This window comes from Convolutriloba macropyga, chromosome 11 (genome assembly GCF_964194025.1).
Source record: "Convolutriloba macropyga chromosome 11, txConMacr16.3, whole genome shotgun sequence".
In the NCBI taxonomy this organism is placed as follows: Eukaryota; Metazoa; Xenacoelomorpha; order Acoela; family Convolutidae; genus Convolutriloba; species Convolutriloba macropyga.
Window position 1 is genome coordinate 40,063,599 of NC_134478.1, and position 18,610 is coordinate 40,082,208.

The 18,610-nt window shown below is 35.0% G+C and overlaps 3 protein-coding genes across 5 annotated transcripts in view; 2 read left to right on the forward strand and 1 right to left on the reverse strand.

The window, feature by feature from the left end:
• LOC142350017 (protein O-mannosyl-transferase TMTC3-like) overlaps positions 1-18,610 on the forward strand; it is a 197,285-nt gene that overhangs the window by 17,268 nt on the left and 161,407 nt on the right. The window lies entirely within an intron of this gene.
• LOC142350019 (actin-related protein 2/3 complex subunit 4-like) lies at positions 272-7,468 on the forward strand. Its single transcript, XM_075401920.1, has 5 exons — positions 272-301; positions 532-671; positions 4,435-4,546; positions 5,034-5,129; positions 6,469-7,468. The coding sequence occupies exons 1-5, from the start codon at positions 287-289 to the stop codon at positions 6,643-6,645; spliced, it is 540 nt and encodes a 179-aa protein (XP_075258035.1). The 5' UTR covers positions 272-286; the 3' UTR covers positions 6,646-7,468.
• LOC142349986 (uncharacterized) overlaps positions 11,834-18,610 on the reverse strand; it is a 69,120-nt gene continuing 62,343 nt past the window's right edge. For 2 of the 3 annotated variants that reach the window (XM_075401861.1, XM_075401862.1), the window contains exons 11-12: positions 17,174-17,318; positions 12,073-12,779 (exon numbers count right to left, since the gene is read on the reverse strand). In XM_075401861.1, the coding sequence (XP_075257976.1) occupies positions 12,475-12,779; positions 17,174-17,318 (450 nt within the window). In that variant the 3' untranslated portion in view covers positions 12,073-12,474. The other variant, XM_075401863.1, reaches the window with a different exon arrangement.

Genomic DNA, 18,610 nt, shown 5'->3' on the forward strand with positions numbered 1-18,610 from the left:
TCAACATGGCTTGGTTGGTCATTGAAGGGTGGTCAAAGAGCTGTACCAATATGAAACTGAAGCAATTCTAATGAATATATCGAAATCATATTCGGTTGAACCATATCATCATAGAACTGTATTTACATGCTGTCCTGCACTATGTTGACTGAGAGAAACAAGAATAGTGTTTCATGTTTAAGAGTGTTGAATGTCCATCGAACAAACTCTTTTCGTTTCAATCATATTTTTAGACCCGTTATGTTGACTCATTCTGGGCCACGAGTTGCGCGCGGAAATCAGTAGAATGAATCATAGCTGGGTAATGTTCGTTAAGGAGTTAATGAAAGATAACTTACATGTTAAATCCAACTCATGTAGTTTCTCATCAATTACCTACGACAGGAAAATGAATGGGTGGTGGGGAAAGTTTGTGTCTGGTTTGATAAGATTCTATTTAAAGTGTGTTTCAAAAAGTTTTTCATAACTTACGACTGGAATTATTTGTTGATAATTGTTCTTTTATGTGTTTAATTTGGTGTGCTTTGACAGGTAGGAGCTGGAAGCCAGCCACAAGGCTTGAGTGGTTATTACAAGGAAAGAGTGCGACAAACTCTAGATGCTACTCTCAATCTGCAGAGCTTCGATTCTCAGCTAGTAGAGAGACACAACAAACCAGAAGTGGAACTGAAGTAAGCAGACATTTTTAAAACATCCGGTCCTGTAGGTATAAAATATGGGTCTAAATTTGAATAACGGACAAATCTTAAGCTTTTTTCTAAGCAACTGAGGTTTGTGCTGATATTTTTTTTCGGTCGTTTAGTTTTATGCTAAGAAATTCTTGGAAGCATTGTTATGGCGCTTTGACGTCATTTGTAAGCAATTTTGCATTTGAGGCGATTTATGTTACAAACTAGAGGGAGGTATGTAGCATGGTGCTTTTAATCATCCACTAGGAGTTATAACTGGACTTTTTTGGCATCCGACTTCAAGCGCGATACGGTTAATAATTTTCACTAGCTACAAAGCGATAGCTGGGGCTTTTATTGGACTTCTCTCAGTTTTGTTTACAACTCCATCCAAAGTATTTGGATTGTGTTGGTGTGCTGTCTTTTTGGTGTGATCTGTTTACGTTTCGGCTTTTTCACGCCATTGAGAAGTCAAATTAGAGTGGTAATTTTAGTCACGCTGAAGTAGTAAAGAGAGCGAAAGTATTAGTGAATATATGATTTTTGCCCCTTTTTGATTGCTCTCAAACGAAGTTTTTTAGCAATTATATTAGTCATGTAGTCTTTTTTATAGCGATTTTTCTCTTGACAGATTTTTCGTCTGACTCATTTGACTTTTTATCCTCAAAAACGTGATAGACAGGTAGCGCCCAGAGGACATTAAGTTCTCTTAGAGCCTTTCAGCTCAGTAGTCTCCACGTATGCGATTCGCGTGAAAGGCGCTTCTTGAGACTCTCTCCCACCCCCCCCCCCCACTTCACCCCTCTACTCCATCAGCCCCCCTCGAACTTTACGGCCTAATCCCACCCCTGCACAACGTTCCTGCCGTAAGGGCCATGTTTGCTGCCAAAGACCCCCCGGTGACCCCTTTGCGCTCACCTCACGCACCTTCAAGCTAAAGCTAACCTTGCAAAACCATAGCTAACTACTGACGAAGCCAACCGCTCGCTGGTTCGTTCAAAGCAGTTCGCCCGACGTTTGTTGTTTTTTTTTAGTTCGGGTATACTTTAATATCATTGATGACAGGTCTGATCGGTTGCTAATGAGGTATTAATGAACGAAATTAATAATTCGATGTAACAGCTACTGGTTTTTATGGATTTGACACCTTTTTCTTCAAAGTTTCAGTGGATTTTTGAGTTTTGCTACTATTTTGTACTTTTTTCACTTCATTGTAATGATTTAATCTCGTTAGGGAGAGATCAATTGGGGTTATGTTAATCAATTTGTCTGTTTCTGTTCACCACTAATGCTTTCTCGGTCTGAGGGATTGCTGTATTTTTTACACAATCTAACGGTGTGTAGTCATTTTTCTTTTTTTGATATTGATAATAGTCATTGTTAAAACATTAGAGCTTCAATTTTTTTCACTTTTTTGTGCGTTTTTGCTCAAGTAGGGTCGAGAGCTTTGTTGATTGTCTTAGTATGCAGTTAATATGAAAATGTTATTTGCCAGGTCATTATTTAATTTTATTCTTTGCACTGCTATTCAGTACCTGTCCTATGATCTTTTTATATCGTCGTCAAAATTTTTGTTACGACGATATGATGTCACAATCACTTCAAATCTGCTTTTTGTTCATTAGTTCATACAATTTGAACTGAAATGCGTGTGAGAGACATTGTTTTTCACTCTTCGAGGAGCTAGTTTTTTTGGTTCATTCGCGCTATTAAATTTTTGTCACGTGACTTACCTCACAAATGCCTCCGTCACTCAAATTGATTTTTGTACTTTAATTAAACGAGATGCGATCAAGTGAGTGAATGCCACTCCAATTGAAGATTGTTTAAGATATATATATATATATATATATATATATATATATATATATATATTTAAGATATAACATATATATATATATACATGTGTGTGTGTGTGTGTGTTTATGTCTTCAGAGACAAGCTCAATTTTCGTAAACGTTAATTGGGGTTTAGCCTTCTTTTATCATTCTTTTTGCAGCTTCAAGACTTCTTCTTTTTAAATCAACAATCAAAGTGGGTTCGTTGAGAGCAATTGGTGAACCTATGCAGTGCTTTCAGTTTTTATCTAATGCCTTTTAGGACTTTGAATTACTTTGTTTCAAGAAAATGTCATTGAACTTGCTAATTTTTATCTTATTTCCGTCAAGATGTAGCTTAGTCTCAGCCTCAACCGGAAAAATATGATAAGTTCTTCCAGTTGACCTAACAAATACTCTTGTAGTGGTTTTGATTTTTTACTGATGATTTCTGGGCTTTCTTACTAAGAAATTTCAAACGTTTTGTGAATTTTGCACATGTTCCTATATTTGAGGCTGTTTTGTTTCCCCCTTTCAAATTATCCCATTGAAGATAGCTCCAATTGGCAGGGAAAGAATGGGCAAAACACGTTTGTAAAGATTTCATTGAATAGCGTGCATTTTTAACGGCTGCTAAACCGTTCTCTCGCTAAAATTATCTCGATGTTTTTTTTGGAATTTGCTGCTAATTGTCGTTCTTGTTGGCACACAGCTTATTCTTGACATGGCCTTAAAGGCTTCTTTGGAGGTTTAAATGTATCAATATAAATGTTTTTGTTTATAGCTAATGGTTTTAATAAATTTCATTCAATTTTAATGAATGTTTTTTGTGCTTCCCTATTTTGATCTCATTGTAGTCAACAAGTAATTTTTTTTCTTTATTGGCGGAGCTCATAATTTTTTTTACTGCTTCAAACAAAATTTGCGGCGTTGAATATGTTTTGACTGACGTCTTAAGAGCGTACCAATGTTTTTTCAAAAATGGTTTCGTTAGTTTTCGTTACTGATTAATATTTGTAGTCTTTTTCTGATTAATTTTTGTGGATTAATATTTTTGGTGCCTTTTTTGCAAAAACGCTTTGCAAAGAAAAAATATATAAAATCAAAGGAGACCCAAGCTGTCCATTGAAAGTTTTCAATGGTTTTAGTTTTAAGTTTTTTGTTTTAAATTGAAAGCTGATGGTTTGGTTGAATTCTTGAAAATATTTGTTCCAATAAAGTCATTCGATTTTTGAGCTTGTCTCTTTTAATCTCATTTCCGTCAATTTTGTATCTTCATCTCTGTAACAACAGGTTGCATCTGGTTTCTAGTGAATCAAGCTCCAATTTTAATAACTGTTTCATTTCCTACCAACAGTTTCTTTGCTTTGGTACTTCATTTAAGTATGATTTCTGGATATTTGCCCACATCTCTGTTTCCTTGCCACATTATCACACTAAACAATTGGCCTTGAAAAAGGGCAATTGAATGGTGTTTAATGTTTTCCACGAATAGCTTATGGTTTTAACGGTTGCGACGCCGCTTTCTTGTTAGATCTAATTGATTTTTTTGTTCTTTGTTATCTGACATATTATGGATAATAATGGTTCTCAATCGCTTCATTTGAGGTATAAACTAACGTTATTAGTGAGCTGATTTGATACGTATTCGTTTTAATAATGTTTTCGCGTAGTTGTTTGTTAAACGATTTATGGTTAGTTGGTAATTGAGCTCTGGAGCATTATGTGCAAACGCACATTACCGAGCCTCCTTGTTGTAATCTAATTTTAAAATAAATGGGCTAATTAAAGACACTATGTTACTAGAAGTCAAATTTTCAGGCAGCGATTAAAGCAATTACACATTTAGTTCAATTTTAAATTTTGTACATTCCTGCAATTTTTTCTTGTCAAGTTACTTGAAACTTTGATACTTTATTTGACTACTGAATATAGCATATGATGCTTAGATCTTCTAAGGAGCTTCTGTTGACTCCAATTGTGATTCCAAAGAGTGAGAACGAACAGGTGCTGATCGAGGCCTCCATCAACTCAGTCAGACTCAGCATCAAAATTAAACAAGTGGGTGTTGATCAGTTTTTTTTTACCAAAGTTATCCACAAGGATTGTTACTAGCGGAAGTCCTCGTTTTGCGAGCGTCTGCATCTTAGTGTCTAAGTGTTGCTGATTGGAGGGATCAGAACTAATAGTTAATAATAACGCGTTCTTCTTTTTAAAAAATCGGAGTAACAAGGTCAAAATAATTTTGTTAAATTTATCATTTCAACAAGGAATTGGATATTTTAAGGTACAGACGCTGGCAGACTGTTACAGAGTTTTTAAAAATACAGTCAAGTTTTGTGGTAAATAGTGGTATTATTCCTTAACAATCTTCCAGTGACCCATTTTTACTGTACTTGGCAAGTATCGGGAATGAAGTGTATATTACGGTATCTTACAGTTATCCACAGTTGAATATTGTGGTAACAAGGATTTATTTGGGGATGAGGGGGCTCCCTAATCGTGAAAAGAGAAATGAAAACTAATAGTCTTCGTGTTTGTATTTCAGTCAGATGATGTTGAAAAGATTCTGACAAAGAAGTTCACTCGATTTCTGTGCCAGAGAGCAGAACAGTTCAAGATTCTCCGCAGGAAACCACTTGAGGTATTTAGACCTACTCTTTATTTCTTTTGCTTTTTAACATTGACCATAATATGAATGTGTTCGCCTGGAACTCGCCTAATTCTGTTACAATTCAATATACGTTTTGCCAAGTATGGTTTTAGCCCACTTTATGCGACCTCATTTTATGCTATGCAAAACGCCCTACAGGCTAAGAAAAGTAATTATGGCTGTGAGTTAACTGCCAGCATGTTAGGCCATTTTTGCGGATATCGAATATTCAATTTGTGCAGCCCTAATCGTTTTTATAGCTGCGAAGCTGTAAGCTGAGCGTAGCTATATTGCGGTGCTCTTGGTTTTTTGCAATTCAAAGAATTTGAATTGTATTGGGACGTGGTCTTTTTTAAGATCTGTTCACACATTTTCATGATTTTGATGTCAAATTGGAGTAGTGATTTTGGTCACGCCGAAACAGGAAGTGGAGCGAAAAAGCGAGTGGTTTTGCGGCGTGAACTTTTTTCGCTCCAAATTTAAAGTAGAGTGAGAAAACGATGTTTGAACAAAAATTCGCTTTCTCGCTAGTGGTTTTTTGTTCACATGCGGCAATTTCACTTTGATTTTTACTGTTTTTTCGATTTTTTGGATCGGATTTTTTTCTAAATGGTTTTTCCAATCCATTCATAGTCCGTTCTAGGTCTAATTTTCTGTTTAGTGAATGAAAATTCTTTGAATTGTACGTCAGGACTTGTCCTGCTATGTTTTTTTGTTTCGTCGTCTGACGCTCTTTTTTCGTTTTACATTTGTTCACACAACAAAGCTGAAAAAGTCAACTTTTCTGAATGACTTCTTCCTCTCACTAACGGCTTTTGCGCGCATGTCGTCAATTCTCACTCGCTTTAGCAAAAGTTTTTTGTGTGATTAGATTTTGATCATACGTGACTTACCTCACTCAAAAAAATGACTTTTGCACTTTAAAACTTAAGTTTAATTTGAATTTGTTTAAGGTCAAAGGAACTCATATGTGCAGTAAAGGTCCCTAATAAGAGGCTTCTGCGGAATCAAATTTAGCAAGCTTTATTAATTTATCGCTGAATGTTTTTACCTAGTTTTCAATTTTTTCAATTTCAGATTTTTTTCTTCAATTTAGATCTGTATCTGTTTCTATCTCTATTATATGGCACGCAAGTCTATTCTTTCGCAGCTATTCCGGCAATCTGCCGGCTATGTTTAGATACTTTTGGCAGTTCAGATATTGATTGAGTGTTCTGCAGTTATGGTTTAAAAGAGGTTACCTACTCCTTTTCTATAAAATGTTTTTACTATTGAAGGGTGATAGTGGAATTTAGTTTTTTTCCTTTGCATTTCGCATTTCTATTTGCAGGGTTATGATATCTCATTCCTGATCACGAATGTGAACACGGAGCAGATGTACAAACACAAGCTCATTGACTTCATCATCACCTTCTTGGACGAGATTGACAAAGAGATCAACGAGATGAAGCTGGCAGTCAATGCTAGGGCCAGGTCAACTGCCGAGACATTTATCAAGAGCTTCTAATTCTCCACAGGTGGACGAGAAATAGGCAGCTACTAAAGAACGTTCATTCTTTCATCGCTTTGCAAACCTCAACATCCAAAGTCATACAAAGAAATCTTTAACAACCAGTCTGAGCGTTAGAATCTGGGTTTTTTATGTTCCTGAAGGAATCCGATTTTTTTTTGAACTTTCGAAAGTCAATGCGATGCCAATTTTCCGTGAATTTTCAATTATTACCAATTTTGCTAGGGTCGATCTTGTAAAATAGAGAAAAATCTTATGCCGATTAAATGCTTTCTTATATGTGTATCCTGTTAGTGGGAAGTGCTGTTTTAGTGAAAATTTCAAATTCGAGTGAGATGAAAAAAGTGAATCTGGTTGAAACTTCTTTTGTGCTATCGAGTTGTGGAATCTGTTTCCTAACGCCCCCCTCTCTCCCAGCGCCAATTGAATATGATCATCTATCATCGGACAAGTTTGCTCACTTTTATGATAAGGAGTTTATGATTTACAATGGGTTGTCTCATCTCCTATTGGATTAAGTGAACCCTTATCAGTTCCAAAAGACATTACTTCATAGACTTTACCTCATATTAATGAAAAAATGTTCACTCGGGAAAATGAGACAGATCCCAGCAGTGACTATTGTAAAAGAGCCTTCGTTTATCAGAGCTTACTCTATTCTATCCTCCTCTTTGGTAACTAATCAGTCAAGATGCTGATAACTTGTGTAGATAATTTATGCCATTAATCTGTCTTTTATTTAATGCTGTATGATCAAACCATAAATTTGTCTATATTTTGTCTAAATATCATTTTCTTACAATTCAATCTGACCAAATGAGTTTTCAAAACACATGTTGAATCTTAGAGGAAATGAGTTTTGAATTGTCATTCTCGAAATTAAGTTGGTATAGAACAAAGAATTTTTGTCCTCTGAAAAATGAAAAGGGTTATGCGGATGAGAAAAAGATAATTTTATGCTCCTTGCATTCATACCTCAACCACCAAACTGCAGACACCGGGTTCTGGCATGTCAACGTCGAAAAGATGGTCATGTTCGATCAAAGGCACGAGCAGTAATATAAGTTGGAAATTTTGGGCGAACTTGTTCATATTAAGTAATTCAGGATAAGGAAATGGGTGACATTTTCAAAGTGAAAATTTTTTGAAATTTTTAATTGCTCTCAAACAAAGTTTGTTGCAATTATATTAGTCCTGTTGTATTTTTATGCAATTTTGTGCTTGACCGATTACTCGTCTGACGTTTTTAACTTTTGTTCACAAAAACGGTATAAACAGTTAAAACCCGAAGGGAATGAAGTGGTTAAAGCAGCTCTCTTAGAGCCGTATGCCTTACTAGTCTCTAAGAATACAATTTGCCGAAACTTTTGAGGAGACATCAATTTATGGTGCGAGGGTGGCTTTAGTCGTAAGTTTAGAGTGAACTATGAAAGTAGTGAAGGCAACACTTTTGAAAGTTACGCTAAAGTATAAGCAGACTTCAATTTACTTTCGAATTCATTTTTATAGTGATTTACATGAAAAATTTCAACACCCTAATGTTTAAAAAATTACTGATTCAAAGTTAATGATATTTTAAACGACTGAAAAGCTTTTTCATCTGTCGTCGTGGCATACGATTACAGTTAAAGAAATGTAAGCTTTTAGGATGTTATTTTTCCACGGGGAAAGTTGCATGGGAATAAAGTACAAAAACAAAACGTTTCTCAGAATGAAGTTTTTAAATGTTTGTCTGGTTGCCTGTACAAGAAAAACAGTCAAAACGTTAGTCCCGAAATAGTCAACTTGATTTCTATTCCTCAAATTGAAAGCATTGATCTTACTTTGTATGGCATCATTTCATTGCTACATATTTCTTAAAAATAAAACTTTTAGACTAGGAAATTTTTTATACAAATAATTTTTGTTAGTGGATGCCTGGTCCCAGTTTGTCAGTGTGCAAGTATATTTAATGACCGACAAATTAAATTGGGAAATAGAGATCGAATGTTAAAATAATTTGGCTTTTGCTCAGCTGCAATTGCCTTTGTTGTGTTCAGTCGTTGATTTCTTAAAAAAGCTCTTTTAATGGGTGATCTTGCATATCCAATGTTCCTTAAATATAATAGCTTCTCTGTTGTTCATAGGCGTGTTACCGTTTTGTTCAATAGCCGCAACGCAAAAACTGGGGATATTATTGGCCGTCTCTTGTTATTCATTTCGTCGTCAGGATTTTTGTTTCGACCATTTTTGTTCATTCGTTCATGCAGTTTCAAACAAATTGCATGCGTGACGTCATTTTTCACTCTTAGTGGAGCGAGTTTTTGTTCATTCGAGTGAATAAGTTTTCGTCACACGTGATTTAACTCACTCTCACAATTTGACTTTTCTGTAATTCAGAAGGATGAGGTCAATTGAGTGTGTCTCTCTGACTGAAGGTTATCTGAGAGCAGCTAATAGAAGGAGCAGTAAGTTATGCAGAGATTTTAAATCAAAATCTAACATCTCATCATTTAATAAAAAGATTTAATTAATCTGTTCTCATTGAAAGTTTGTATGTCAGCTCTGCTCATTTCGGGACGCTGATTGCTATTAGAGCTAATAGGTGAGGGCTAAGAGCTGGACTAAACTTTTGGACCCAAATTTTGAAGATCATGTTAAATTATTGAGTAATTCTACGAAAAAAATATCTCAAGTTGCTGTTGAGCCGAATTTCATAACATTGAATAACGTTACGCTATGGTTGTTGGCTGATTTGTGACGGTTTGCATCCTCCTGTGAGCTGTGGTTTTACAAAATTTCCAAATTGTAGTTTTTCAGTTTCTGAGAATTTTTTTTCATTGCAGTCGGGCAACCGCTATATTAAAATGTTCGATCGTAAACCTTTGTAGCACAGTTTCGATTTTTAAAAACTAATTATCTGCTTCAAGGGGTGTCAAAACTAAGAAGTTTTGTTTCCGAGGCTAATAAATACTGTTTTTACTATTATTTTGCTTTTTTTTGATAGAATGGAGCTTTTTTAGTTCAGTACTTGTTTAATGGACACCCACATCTTCTCAGCCTGCTGTTATATCGGTTTTAATTTTATGACTCAAATAAGAGTACTGGAGGCCTTTCTTTTTCAATCAATAATTTCAGTGAATTTGAAACAGGCAATGCCACACATGCTTGTTTGACTGCTTGTTTATAATTGCTTAGCTGCTGAACAAATTTGAAGAGAGGAGCGAAAGGAATATGGTTTTTGTTTACACCAGGTTTTTTGAGAGATTTTTGAGGTGTAGAAAATTCTTTAGGAGCAATTTTTTTAGAAATTGTCTATACAAGGGAATTTTCTTGGTGCATGATTTATGCTCTATTTGTTCGTGTGCAGGTATGGTAAATGAACTACAATTTAAAATTGGAACTAGAGATCGGATGTTAAAATAACTCTGCTTTTGCGCCGATGGAATTGATTTTGGTGTGATCAGTCGTTGATTTCTTGATTAAGCTGTTGTTTCTATTTTTGTTTTGGATCTTTTCTGTTTGAGTCCCCCCAGTACGTTATGCGCCCCCCAGTTACACACGTGCCATTACATAGTAAATCGTTATGCAAAAATATGGCACGTTCGTCGGGGGGTGCAAATATTATGCACCCACTAAGCTGGGGGGGGGCACAAACGGAAAAGATCTTTTCTTCATTTTCGATTTATATATTGATAGTACTTCGTTCTTGTTTCATATAAAATTCTTTGTTTTTATAAAAATATTGTGGAATGGAGCTTGTATAATTGATTTCAATACTTGTTTAATGACCACCCACATCGCAGCCTGCTATTGTATCAGCGTTAATTTTTACAACTCGAATAGGAGTACCGGAGACGTGTCGTTTCGATCACTAATTTGAGTGAATTTGAAACAAGAAATGCCGCACGTGCTAAATAGACTAAAATTAGTGGTCTGCTTAGACAGTCTATTTTCGACTATTGTTCGTTAAGCTTTGTGCTCTTTTCTCATGATTGGCGTTCGATGTCCCTGTAAAAACAGCTAGAAATGTTTTTTGGTGACTATGAAAACAGCGGCAATCAAATCGGGTCTCTTGTTAAGAGTTAATTCGTTCAAGCATGACCATTTTCTCTATTCATTGTTTTGAGGTTAATATGAAATTATGATGAAAACTTGTCATTTGCCTCCCTTCGAAGGCCTATAGTGATAATGGTAAAGCGGGGCCCACCCGGTGCAGAATCGGTGCCAATTGACAAGTACAGAAAGTCTATTGGAAAGCAGAACGAAGTGTGGACATCTAAGAGGTCTATTAAAAGACAGTATGTCATTCAGAGACGACAAGACGAACAGGGTTCAGAAGGAACATCCTCCAAAAAGTCGAAAAAGGGAGCAGAATTGCAGTCAACATTGTGGAAAGTATTGTCAACTGGGACTGTTTTAATCACCCTAGGTGTGCTGGTGTATTACATGTTTGCCTTAGTACTTCTACCCAAAAGAACTAATTGAGTTAAGTATGTTGATTAGGTGATAGCTACAAATGTTTGTTTAATGCCATGTAAACTATATACCTAATGTAAATTTGTAAAAAAATCCTAATTTATTTAGTACTCTTCATTCTTTAGAGAGAGATAACAGCTTACCTTTTGAGGAATCCGCGTCGTGAAAAGAGCAATTTAGCCCGTAGCATAAAGTTGAGAAAGGTCAACTTCAAATTTATAACATGGAGATATTGGCATATTGATGTTTATAAGCATTTCTGAAGTTTTTCAAACATTCGCTAGCGTTTCAACTTTAGAATCTCGCAATAAATGGTGGCAGCATTTGCGCTTTGAAGTTTCTTCTAGTTTTTTAAAACTAATGGTAGTTAAAATTAAGATTAAGTGCTCACCCAAATACAGCAGTTTTTTCATTAAGGAACTCTTACCATCCGATGAGAGGGGTAGTCACTCATAACTTGTAATCTCGGCAATGAGAGGGAAGATCGATTAATTTTTCTTCTTTTTGAAGTGCCAAAAGAGCATCTGATTGAGGATTAACTTTAGCTCGAGATCATTTTTAATCGGCCACGATTGCACCAAACTGAAATTAGCTTAGATGGTCAAAAAAATCGGATGTTTCTGTCAATTGATTGTTTCAATGTGATTACAAGAACAATCGGTATATGGGAATTAAGTCTTGTAGACTTGTAGACTTGGAATTTTTTGCTCAGTCCTAAAACGAGTAGTCAAAGTATTATCAAGTTATAAATTCAGTAGAAACATAAAACGGAATATAAGGGAATGTACAATGGAGTAATTGAAAACAAATGTTTTAACATTTTGAAGTAAGTGCTTTTGAGTTTTGACAGCTGAACTATCAAGGGTTTTTAGAAGGGATGCTGTCCTTGTATTTTGTATCAAGACCTTTCTCAAATGATTAGTTGTTAGGGTTGAATCTTTCGGCTTCCATTGGGTCTTTCTGTAATGCAATCGGATTAGCGTATCATCCGAGGTTCTTGATCGCCAGAACCCAATAACTAAATTGACTCAATCAGGTTGTGCGTTTGGCGGAATGACCTTTTTTGGCTATTTACTTTGATGTGTTCAATAATACTTTTTCCTGATTTCAGAACTTCTGCAAGTGAATCGTTTAACTCTTTTAACGTGAGCCCAAACTAATTACCCAAAACTGATCTGATGAATTGTGGACTGCAACATTGGAACTCAAACTTTGCTCATTTCTATTTTGCCGTTCAGTTTGTCTTCTTTGTTTTCAATCTTGCTATTGGTAGTAATCTCGAACTTAACTTTGCAGATTGTCGTGTGCTCTCGAATTTGGACATCAAAAAATACAATGCAAAATTCCCTTTAAGGTTGTCAGACAAATTTAATCGTCACTCTTTGCCTGTTTTTCCGTTTCATCATCCGTTTTTTCCGATTCTTCGTCAGCGCTCTCGGCTATTTTTTTGGATTCATCCGCCGTTTTCGTACTTCGTTTAGTCCTACGAGAGACCCGGCGTTTTGGTGCACCCGCCATTGCCCCTGTACCCGCTGAAGATCGCACAACTGTTCCCGTATCTTTTCTTGGCTGGGAATCTTCACGATCAAGAACCTCGGATTCGCTAGGTGGTGCTGGTTCGGGGCTTTGACGTGTGGACACTTTCTTTCCTGAGCTCGCTGATTCTTTTTTATCTAAGCATAACTTAAATTGTAGATGCTTCTTTTGCATAAACTCGTTTAGATTTAAAACGTGGATGACTTTGGGGGTTTCCCATTATAGCCCCCCCCCCCCTCCCCCAGCTTTGTGGTCAGATAACCTATAGCCCCCCCCCATCATGGTAAATATACCATAATGGGGAGCTATATTATCATGGGGGCTATAATGGGAAAGACCCGACTTAGTTTGGTTTGGGTGCGACTAAAAGTGATTCACGGAGACTGGGTAATGTGCGTTCGTATATAATGTTCCGGCCGCTCTCAACATTGACTTAATTATCTACCAAATGAAGCGCAAAAAAATAGGTGTTTTCAAGAAAGTGGGTAGAACCTGTCATTAATAGACGTTGTTAAATATGAGAACAAAAAGGGGCAAAATTCACTGATTAATTGCTCTCACATAAATTTCTGGCAATTATATTAGTTCTGTGGGCTTTTCATGCAATTTTTTGCTTGACCGATTTGTCTGACCCAATTGACTTTTCATCCTCAAATGCAGGACAAATAGGTAACGCTCAGAGTGCATTAAGTTCGCTCAGAGCCTTACGCATAAACAGTCTTAAGAATGAAATTCAACCAAAACTATTTTGAGGCAGTTTAATGGTGGGAAGGTGGTTCTTAATTTTGAAAATTTGTCGAAGTCAACCCCGCTCACACCCCCAGACCACCCTCCGCTACCTGGTGGTTTGAAACCCCTCTCGTCTCCAACCCTCCCACTCCCCCTATAGCTCCCCTCACCCGTACTCCGCTCACACCCACTCCCCCGACACTACCATCTCTGAGCGCTGAACCGCAGCTAGTCGATCGCCTGTCGTTTGAGAGCAATGCGCTCTATGTTTGTCGGTTATGTTATTTTTTCATAACAAATATTCAGTCATTAGATCCACTAGGTATTAACTGAAAGTATGTTTTTTGGGAAGCCACATGGACATTTGGTCAAGTAAACTAAGCCATAAGACCATAAAAAAACAATTTTAAAACACTTTGTGGAAGCCAAGCCATAACCATGAGCTATCATCTAAAAACAATGTATGTTTATCTGGCCTTGTTTGAACGAAAATGGGATATTTCATTAATAGAACCGTGAAGTTAAAACTGACTAGTCTGTAAATGGCATGAAAAAATAGACAAAAATGTGACAGCTCACTCATTATTTTTCGAATCCTTTTGATTTCAAAAATCCACGATTAGACCGAAGCTAACCTTGCTATAGCTGCGCTTATGTCAAAAACACGTAATTGTCCAAATCTTAATAAAAACAAGGAGGCTTGGTAATGTGCGATCATACAAAAGGTTCCGACCCCGCTCATCCACATTTTTGCATAATTGTTCACCAAAATTCAAGTTTTTTCCAAAAAAAATGGTGTATGAACGAAAAGATAGCCTCCAAAGCAAATAAATTAGTGAAGTAAAGAAAATGATGCTTTAGATTGATGATATATGCCAATATTAAGAAAGCGCGTCAAGACGAACAGCACAATCAAACAACAAAATTAATTACATACAAACACAAAAACTTTGTCCATTTTAAAAACAAAACTTAATAACAAAATTAAAATAAAACTGAAACTAAACAAAATAACTTATAATTCACCTGAAAAGATATCGAACCAGTACTTAATAAGGCTTGTTAACAATTAGACAACAAAGAGCAAAAACAGGAAAATTAAATAATTCGCTTATTTATGAAATAATTAATTTCAAAGTAATGAAAGACATAAGAAACCAACTAATATATCCCATAGAAGAACAAATACCAATAACTCTATAGAAGGGAGTTAAGAACTCTCGGTATTCTATTTTTTATGCGTTTACAAAAATAACAACAAATAGACAAACAAAAAATCAATTAAAGCTTGACATGAAACGCTTTCAAAGCCGTAAAGCCATACTTTGGCCCTCAAAATATGTTCGATTTCACCTTCTTTGAGCACCAAAAATGTATTATGCGACCTGACATTAAGGAAACTAGGTAACAAGCAGACAAAAAAGAAAAATGGCAAAATTATGTATTTTTCGAAAATAATTCCAAAGACATGAAAGCCATTAATTACAAAATAAAATAATTAAATAGGTTCATTTATTCTTCCAAAGGAAGCTCTTGAGGCCTGAAATTTTCCAGAATATGTCTTATGTCAGCAAAAATAACGTCAAAAATGACAAAAATCAAAAATTACGCTTTTTGACACCAACCCCTTAACACATTTCCTTGACAAAATGACAACCATAATGTCATATTTAGCCCGTAATTAACTAGACTAGGCAACAAACAGACAATAAAAGGAACAAATTTGCAAAGGTCGTGTTTATTATCTTGCAAAAGGATTTTTTTCAAAGTCATTGAATCCATCATCCATCTTCTAATATCAGAATATCGGCTCATCTATTCCTTTATGAAACGCCAATGAATCTGGTTCATTGTGCAGGAGATTTCATACCACTAAAAGACAATGCAAAAATGGTAGTTAGAGACAAAATTAAAAATTTCAATTGAACCTTTCAAGAAAGTAGTGTCGAAGCCGTAAAAATACAAAATATCTACAGCTTATAAAGAATTTAGCTTTATCGATAGTGCCTTATTTTGAACGCCAATATCTTGATATATGAACTGTCAATAACATGACAATGAGACAAAACTAGAAAATAAGAAAAATTGGAAAAATACCTAAAAATAAAGAAAATGTGAAATCTTGTCGAAACGTAAGGCGCAAAACCGCAAAAAAGACTGATTTTGAATTCAGTAGAAAGACGAAGTAGAAAACTAGAAAACGTGAAAAATGGGCAAATACCTAAAAAAAAATTTTTAAAATGTGTAATCTAGTAATATCAAAGCCAGAAAACCACAACTTAAGGCGTAAAACCGCAATAGAGATTGAATTTGATTTCAATAGAAAGAAGAAGCATTTTTCCCTTGCCGACACTAAGCTACACGTTGACCAAATTCAGAGAAAAATGGAGGCAAAGTTCAGTAAGCCATTTTTCATTTAAAAATCAAAAAATTTCAACAGTCAAAACGACTATAAGCTTTCATGCAAAAAACCAGCTAAGTTAGTTAGGAGTTAATTCGGAAGCCAATCAGACCTATCACTAGTAAGCTTTGATTTGAAATGTTCTGTTTTTTAATTAATAAAAATAAAAATTCAAAAAATAAAAAATTTTAATTAAGAAATAAAAAAGACCGACTGATTACAATCCGAAATATTTTTGGATGGGAACAGTCCAAGATTGGTCCAAAACTAGCCTTGCTAATGCTGTTTGTCCATTAAGAACACTGAATTATTCGAATGTCATAGATATAGATATTTTGTTAGTTAAAAAAATCAATAATAAATTCTGCGTTTTTGATAATCAACGAAAAAAGTTAGCAAAAAAAGCAAAGTTTCATTTACAGAGCTTTCTCAACGGAAGTTGAAGTAGAAATAATTCCATTTTGAGTCGACAAAGACTGTGTTAATGGTGTTTTGGGTGTGCAATTCTTGCAAATTTAATCAAAGTGGACTACAGAAATTTATTTCGTGCTGTTTTTGATGAAAAAGTCAGAATTTTGTCAAATTTTTAGCCAGAATTTTTTGACAAAAATAAATATTTTGTCAAATATTTAGCCAGAATTGTTGACGGAAATTTTTGACAAATGAAAATAGCCGACCATATTTTTTGTCTTTGAAAACAAAATCGACAACACTTAAAAAAATAACAAATTTTGGCAAAATTTTAGTCAAAAATTCCGGAAAATTTAAATAAAATCAGCGGAATTCCCTATATTTTCTCAAAAGTTTAAACCTCAATGACTCCCTGTAAAAAACGGCAGATCAAAAATAATCCTTTTATTTCCATATTCTACGCTGGACAAGCTTTCATTATACCAGTCTCTACTCTCTACGATGAATATATCGATCAGCCAAAATTGTCTGAACAAAAACCCATTTGAGTATATAGTTCCTCCCCCCTCCCCCTCAAGAGGGGTCGGAAAAATAATAATTTGGCCAAAAAATACCAAATAGAACAAAAGTGACGCAAAATTGGACAAATTTATTGTTCTCAAAATGTGTAGAACTGGAAAAAGAAACGAAGTGTAGAAAAACTGTCAATTAATTTACGCTTTATTTGCTTTCTAATGATACCCATTATCCTCCATCATTTAGCCCGGCAAATGAGCAGTCGACATTACACCCATGTTTTCTCATAACTAAGCGGATATAATTTTAATCCAATATTAGGGTGTGATAGTATCATATCAAGTCCCACGGACAAATGATTATTCTAATAACTTATTAGTACTAATTATATAACGGAATAAAATTGGGGTAAAATGATAGGAGGTTAAATGAATTGGGGCGAAAAGCAGGACAGCCGCTCAAATTAGAACTAACTGTTAGAGGCGGAATCTTTCTCAGTGTATGGCGGAGGAGCCGGCATTTTGCTCAATCTCTCTTTCTCTTCTTCCTCTTCTTGCTCTTGTTGTCTTTTCCTGGCTTCCTCCTCCTTTTTCATCTTGTCATCCGGCTCTTTTTCTTTCTGAGAAAATGAAAATTATCGAATATAATGAAAATTGTTTAGGTTCATCGATGTTTCTTTGTGGAATTACAACGAGGAATAAATTATTTTTTCACAATGTGTTGAGATTGTTCTAATTGATTTGTTGCCTCACAAAAAATAGCTTTAAGAGAATTAGAATTGTAAGTTTTTGTTACAATTGGTAGTGATTTCACTTCTTAATTCTACGTGACGTACTAACTTTCATGTCTCTTGTACTAATTTTGCCCGCCAACAAAAAGTCTTACAAAATTTTTAAAATATTATATAAATTTGGATTGTTTTGCAACAGGAATGTGGCGTTTTTTTATGTTATAATTCAGTGCCTGATTTTTTTTCAAACTTTTTTTTCAAACGACAGGACAACAAATTTGAAAATTTTGAATAAAAATTTTGAAACGTCCTATTAGGAATTCAATGCCTAATCATCAAACTGTCCACAGTCTCAAAACGAGACCGCACCGCAAAATTAAATTTAAAGATCAGACAGTAATTCACAATATGCTTCGAGAAGAAGCCATAGTTACTTTCGAAATTAAACTGATTCGCAAATTTTAATTTTAATTCGCAAGATATTAGCAAATGATTAAAGTTAGAGTTGTTCAAACCAAACGCTACAAATAAGCAAACTGATGCGCTATGAGAAAGCGGTGGCCCCAAAAAATAAGTTTATTAAAATTTAAGCGGACCAAGTAAAATGTTGTAAAATCTTGAAAATAAAGTAAGGAACTTGCAGGCTCTCAGAAGCTTCTTTTGTCCTTCTAAAAATAAAAACAAATAAATCTTAAAATGTCAAAAAAAAGAAACTTGCAAAAGTTTAAAATGTTGCAAAAGAGTTTAAGTCGGAACCTTCCGGTAAAGCAAATAATTAAGTAACAAAAATCGTGTAAGGCTGTGAAAACCATTAGACATCGCCAATGTTAATGAAAAGGGAAAACGATTAAAAAAAATCTTGAAGCGTCAAAAGCTTACAATCTAACAACACCAAGCATGGAGGAAAAAGTCAAAAGTAAAACAACTGTTCCAACTCTAATATTCAGAAATAAGTTGAACGAAAATTAATTAATATTTGAAATCGAGAACCAAAAGTAAACGTTATCAAAGCCAAAGCCATAATTTTTGTAGCCGAGAAATGCCTTCTGGTACGCAATTTTTTACTAAGGTACTTGAAAAATTAAAATTACATGTAAGCAAAAACAAACTCAACATTCATATCCTCAAAGCCATCAAAAATCCGAAATAGTAACTTCTGAAAGACAATGTTTGACGATCTA